The 6,423-nt window shown below is 58.1% G+C and overlaps 1 protein-coding gene across 1 annotated transcript; it reads right to left on the bottom strand.

The window, feature by feature from the left end:
- Positions 1-441: 441 nt before the first annotated feature.
- LOC136507769 (uncharacterized) lies at positions 442-744 on the bottom strand. Its single transcript, XM_066502390.1, has one exon. It carries the CDS (start codon positions 742-744, stop codon positions 442-444), a length of 303 nt encoding a protein of 100 aa, XP_066358487.1.
- Between the last annotated feature and the right edge of the window lie 5,679 nt (positions 745-6,423).

The following is a 6,423-nucleotide window of genomic DNA, read 5'->3' as shown; positions in this document are numbered from 1 at the left end:
GTCTGACTCTTTCATCTTGATTTGATGGTAACCAGAATACGCATCAAGGAAAGACAAGGTCTCGCACCCTGCAGTGGAATCAACGATTTGATCGATTCAGGGTAATGGAAAGGGGACTTTTGGACAGGCTTTGTTCAAACTAGTGTAGTCTACGCACATTCTCCATTTCCCATTTTTCTTCTTGACTAACACGGGGTTAGCCAACCACTCTGGGTGGGACACTTCTTTGATGAATCCGGCCGTCAAGAGTTTCTATATCTCCTCACCGATGGCCCTACGCTTTTCCTCGTCGAAGCGGCGCAGGTGTTGCCTCGCCGATCTAGATCTGGTCCGGATGTCCAGGGCATGCTCGGCGACCTCCCTCAGTATGCCCGGCATGTCCGAGGGACTCCATGCGAATATGTCAGCGTTTGCTCGAAGAAAGTCGATGAGCACGGCTTCTTATTTGATGTCGAGGGTGGCGCTGATCCTCAGCGCTCGGTCGTCGAGGCAGGCGGGGTCGACCGGGACGAGTTTGATGGCTTCCGCAGGCTCGAACGCCCCCGCGCGATGCTTGGAGTTAGACGCCTCGCCACTAAGTTGGTCGAGGTGGGCGATGAGGGTCTCAGCCTCCGCAAGAGCCTCGGCGTACTCAATGCACTCAACGTCGCAGTCGTATGCATGTTCGTACGTGGACTCAATTGTGATGATACCACTGGGGCCTGGCATCTTGAGCTTGAGGTAGGTATAGTTGGGGACTGCCATGAACTTGGCGTAGCACGGCCGCCCCAGGATGGCGTGGTAGGCTCCCCCGAACCCGACTACCTCGAAGGTAAGGACTTCCTTGCGGTAGTTGGAGGGGGTGCCGAAGCAGACGGGAAGGTCGATGCACCCGATGGGTCGCGTGCGCTTCCCTGGCACGATGCCATGGAAGGGGGCGACGTCGCCTTGGAGCCTCGACCGGTCGATCTCCAAGAGCTCTAGGGTATTGATGTAGAGGATGTTGAGGCCGCTGCCTCTGTCCATCAACACCTTTGAGAGTCGGGTGTTGCCGATGATCGGGTCGACAACCAGTGGGTACTACCCGGGATTCGGAACATGGTCAGGGTGGTCATCTCGATCAAAGGTGATCGCCTCCTGAGACCAGTCGAGGTACTGGAGGGTGGCCACCTTGATCGAGAAGACTTCTTGGCGTTCCCTCTTGCGCTGCCGCGCTGTAAGGCACGCCGAGGGTCCACCGAAGATCATGAAGGCGTTGCGTACCTCGGGGAACCCGTTGTCCTTATCCTCATCCCGGTCACCGGTGCCCTTCTGCTTGGCATCGTCGTCGGGGAGCCCGAGCCTAGCGTAGTAACGTCGCAGCATGGAGCAATCCTCGAGGGCGTGCTTGACCGGGCCTTGGTGGTAAGGGCAGGGTTTCTTGAGCATGTCGTCGAAAGGCCTAGGGCCTCTAGGGCCTCAGGGATTCTTGCGTTCTGCAGCCCTGACCAGATCGGCCTCCAGGACCTCCTGCTTCCCTAGGCGCCCCTTTTTCTTTCTCTTGGGGAGGTGGGAGGCCGAGGCCTCGGGGGCCTCGTCCCTCCGCTTTCCCTTGGTGTCGCCGTCGGGGAAGATGGCTCCGACAGCCTCCTCGCCCAAGGCGAAGTTGGTGGCGATGTCGAGGAGCGCAGTAGCAAAGCGTGGTATGTTCCAACCTAACTCTCAAACCAGGTCTTGGCAGGTGGTGCTGGAGAGGAAAGCCTAGACGATCTACGGGTCACCAACGCTGGGCAATTCGGTGCACTGTTTGGAGAAGCGCCGGATGAAGTCTCGGAGAGACTCGTCTGGCTTCTGGCGATAGCTTTTAAGGTCCCAGGAGTTCCTAGGGCGCATGTATGTGCCTTGGAAGTTCCCGACGAAGATCCTAACCAAGTCGCGCTAGTCGTGGATTTGTGAGGGAGGAAGGTGCTCGAGCCAGGCTCACGCTGAGTCTGACAAGAGCAAGGGGAGGTTGCGGATGATGAGCAGGTCATCGTCCGTGCCACCTAGCTGGCAGGCCAGGCGGTAATCGGCAAGCCAGAGTTCGGGGTTGGTCTCGCCGCTATATTTCGCGAGATTGACTGGTTGCCGAAAACGGGCCAGGAAAAGGGCAGCGCGGATGGCCCTGCTAAAGACCCGAGGGCCTGGCGGTTCAGGAGAAGGACTACGGTCCTCCTCGCTGTCATAGCGACCACCTCGGTGTGGGTGGTAGCCCCGAGCGGGCCCCTCATTGTTGTGGCGTCGTCGCCTGCTGACCACCTCATGGTCTCCCTGCACCTCACGTCGATTGTTGAGGTGGTCTAGAAGCACGGGGACCCTATGGGCTATAGGCACTCAAGCGGGCTCGGGACGAGCCGGGGCTTCCCTGTCCTGCCGAGGTGGTGCCGCGGGCAGGTTCGAGACGCCCCCGTGCCGTCGGGAGGCGGAACTCTCGGCCTGCTGAACCGCGACGGTCTCTAGGAGATCCCGGAGCTCGCCGCGGACCCGCTGCCCCTCCGTGGTAGAAGGCTCGGGCATTGCGCGGACCAGCATTGCCACAGCCGCAACGTTCTGGCTAGTGTGATTGAAGACTGGGGGTTGCTCACTCCCTTCGTCGTCATGGATGCAGTGATGCACATTGCGGGCCCTCCGTCGGGCTCCTCCACCTTCGCTGCGAGCTCGCTGTTCCTGTTCGAGAGAGTCTCAAAGCTGCTGCTGAAGAAGTTGGTCTTGTTCGACCTTGGCCTGGAGCTCATGGAGTTGTTCTAGGTCTGGGCATTGAGGTCGCGCAAGGGCGGGGATCTTGTTTCGTGCGGCCGACAGGACAATGCATGGAGGTGTGGCGGCGCCTATACCTGGGCGAAGTGGGGAATGGCTACCTGCCCCCTCGTCCTCCTCGCCCGCTCTCGGCATCCCAAGCCCGATGTGAAAACACTCACGAGTGGGGTCGTAGGTGCCTTCATCGTCGGAGTCGGAGTAGCCTAAGCAGTAGTCGCTTGCGGCCAAGAACTGGCGCATAGCCCCAGGGTCGTGGAGTCCAGAGAAATCCACTCCGGGCCATGCCTCGTCCTCCTCCGAGGAGTCGACGTGGGTGCTCAGGTCGAGAGCGAAGCGCTGGCGGCATTCTGAGGGATCCTCGTGAGCAGCAGTGTAAGCGTAGGCGTAAGAGGCGGCGACATTTCTCAACCCAAAGGGGTATGGGGATGGTGCCGTCGCCAGATTCTGCTCCGCCGGGATCGGCTCCTTAGGGAGTGGTGGAGCGGAGCTTGATGACTAGGCATCGCCGTGTGCCACTAGCGATTTTCCTTTGTCCAAGCTCAGGCTAGATAGGTCCCCAGCCAGGGACACTATGCCAACAGCTGGTCGTAGGATATCGGCGGGGAGCGGCGTGCCACCTCGGATTCATGTAGCGTCGGGGTGGTCTTGCTCGCATCGTGCCTGGCGAGCGTGGCGGGAGCAGCCGCCCGGGCACCGCCTGCGCCTGGGCTACCAGTGCGTGACTTCATCGTCGGTTGGTGGGGCTCGAGGAGTGAGGAGTACCATGTCGTACTCATGCCCTAGAGACATGAACTCTAGGCTCCCAAACCAAACCACCATGCTGAGACGCAATGGTCGTACGGGGTCTGCCATCCGAAACCTGCTAGGATGACAAAACTGACACGCAGAGGCCCCTACCTGGCGCGCCAACTGTCGGTGTTTCGGACCAGGGGGTCCTCAACCAACTAGTGAATTTGAACTGCGTGCCCCTAATCCTGGATGGTGATGCAAAGAGACACAAGGTTTATACTGGTTCAGGCAATCGATGCCCTACGTCCAGTCTGAGAGATCGATCTTGTATTTCTTGCATCGAAGTGCTTGTAGTAGGGGGTTACAAGCTAGGGAGAGAGGGAGCTAGTCCCAGGTCTCGGCAAGGTGTCGTGTGGGCCGCTTGAGACGTTCCTCTTAGGCAGCTGGGATGTGTGCGTGTGTGTGTGTTACAAGGTGTTCTTCTCTTCCAGTCTTTTGTCTAAGTGGCCCAAGTCCTCTCCTTTTATAGTTGAAGGGAGGACAAGGACAGTACATGTGTTAACTATACGGCGTTGTGCCAATAGGGGCGGTGTGTCCAAGCCCTGTGGCCTATTCTTGTGGCGGCGTGGTCGTCGGAGTGGTCCGTCCTTGGAGCACTAGGGCGGCGTGCTAGTCCCATCCAATCCTATGCGTCATGGGAGCCCCGGGATTGCCTCAGAGTGGGTGCGGTGGTGGATGTGCAAGCTGCTGTGGACGGACCGCTCGCAAGGCTGAGGCTTGGTCGGCGCCGAGGCTGCACCGTAGTGGGGGGTCTCGGCGGGCATAGACCCCGAGATAGCCGAGTCCTTGGTGCACAGTGCCGAGGCCCTGAGAGGGCGGCTGATCTGGTGCGCTGGCTTGGAGGCAGTGATGACCCGGGCCAAGTTGTCCGTGCGATGTTGTTTTCGAGGCGGGGATCGTGGGACACAGTCCAGTGTGGGCGCTGATCATGGGCATAGTGTTAGAACACAGTGGCCGGTAATCCCCGCCGTGCCCTGTCCCAGCCGGTATGGCGTTGATGCGATCTCAGGTCCTGTCGGCCATTCTGTAGTGTCAAGCCATCATCCGGCTGAGATTGCGGGAGTGGTTGAAGTATTAATGAGACATGATGTGCTGTCGGGAAGACCAACCGAGGTGGGGACAACGGACTATGGATAAGCTGGCCTCGCGCGATATGGAGAATGAGGCCTCGCGTGAGATGGAGAGCGGAGCCTCGCGCGAGACGGAGATCGGACTCCTTGCCGAGGCCTTTCATGGAGAGCCTCGCGCGAGGCGGAGATCGTGTTCCCTACCGAGGCCTTCCGTGGAGAGCCTCGCGCGAGGCGGAGATTGCGTCAGGACGTCGAGACCCCCTGCGCGAGGCTCGAGGCAAGGCGGAGGGCCTGGTGGGCTCGGACGTGGCGGTGAGGGGTCCACGGCTTACCTTCTAGCTTTGTTTTTTGATGGGACTTAAGCGACCCCTTTGATGTTCGCTCGGGGTACCCCGTTCTAAGGTACTCAACAAGTGTGCGGCAGGCGACGTGGGGGAGAGGAGTTCGTTTTAATTTTGGGAGTTGCTGGCATCCAGATGTCCGATGGGATACGCTTCCATCGGATGGTAACCTAGGCACACTCCCACTGAACGGCCTAGCAAAATGGCCCATCATAAAACGCCATCGCGTGACCCCATCTTTGGTCGCCAGCCCACCCACCCACGGCTGCCACTACGTCGTATCGCTGCTGCACCCGCGTGTCTGTCCCCGTCCGCCTTGCCCCGCCCTGCACGCGTACCCCGCCCCGCACCCGTCGCTCCTTCCCCCTGACCCCTCCTCTCTCTCCGCGCGAGAGGGACCCAGGAGCTAGGATGAGGACAAGCACGCCTCATCCGTAGGACCCAGGCGCGCCGCGCACCCCATCCACTGGCCCCCCACTCGCCGCGCCCCTTCCCCCACTGCCCGGGCCATGCCCCCATGACTCTCTGAACACACCTTTGAAACATAAATCACTTGCAACATGAAACACTTGAATGCAACATACATCTGAAGTAGATAAAACATTTGGAACATACACTTGCAACATGTGTGTGAAACATATGCAACATCCAGATAAAACACTTGTAACTTACAACATGAAAACACTTATTGCAACATAAGATTAAAACAGCTAAAACATTTCAAACATACTCTTGCAACATATGTGTGAAACATGTGCAACAGCCAAATAAAAATGCTTGCAACATACGTTTGAAACAGATGAAACATTTTGAACAAACACTTGCACCATGCCTCTGAAACACTTGCAACATGCCTATGAAACACTTACAACATATGCAACATCCCAATCTACTTTTGCAACATCGATATGAACCACGTGTAACATACCTTTGAAACATCCAAAACATTTGTGTGAAACATACATTTGCAACATAAAGAAGGGGATGTCGAGGTCGATTGATTCTGGCCTTGGGGTGGGAACCAGCGGCACGCAACCACTAGCATGGGTTACGCTCGTGGGTGCCCTTGGCCTAGCCAGGACCAACCTAAGGCGCACGATGGCACCACCAGCACCAGGTGAGGCGGGCGATGCGCCCGACGACGCAGGAGCAAACGACGCGGGGCGGTTAGGACTGCGGGAACAAGGAGCGAGAGCACGTGGGTGGGGCGCGCAATGGGCAAGAGCGAGGAGCGAGCAGCGTAAAATGCTGGCGTGCATGGGGAGATGGTCGTGGCGGCGAATGCGAAGTAGGGCGGGCGGACAGTGTGGCAGAGCCACCTAATCTAATGCCCTCTCAAGGGTGCTTGTCTTCCATTAGACACTGAGTACCCAAGCGAGGACACTAAATTACATAGTTCTATCGAGCACACCCCAAGGGAGAACTCAAAAATCCACATTTTTTTGTCAGGATCATAAATGAGAGTATAA

Source organism: Miscanthus floridulus, chromosome 15 (assembly GCF_019320115.1).
Source record: "Miscanthus floridulus cultivar M001 chromosome 15, ASM1932011v1, whole genome shotgun sequence".
NCBI classification, from domain to species: domain Eukaryota; kingdom Viridiplantae; phylum Streptophyta; class Magnoliopsida; order Poales; family Poaceae; genus Miscanthus; species Miscanthus floridulus.
Note: the sequence above shows the minus strand (reverse complement) of the source record. Positions and strands in the feature narration are given on the sequence as shown.

Bases quoted from the DNA above. Each gene is read 5' to 3' on its own strand.
- LOC136507769 (XM_066502390.1), bottom strand. From the start codon at position 744: ATGGCAGTCCCCAACTATACCTACCTCAAGCTCAAGATGCCAGGCCCC.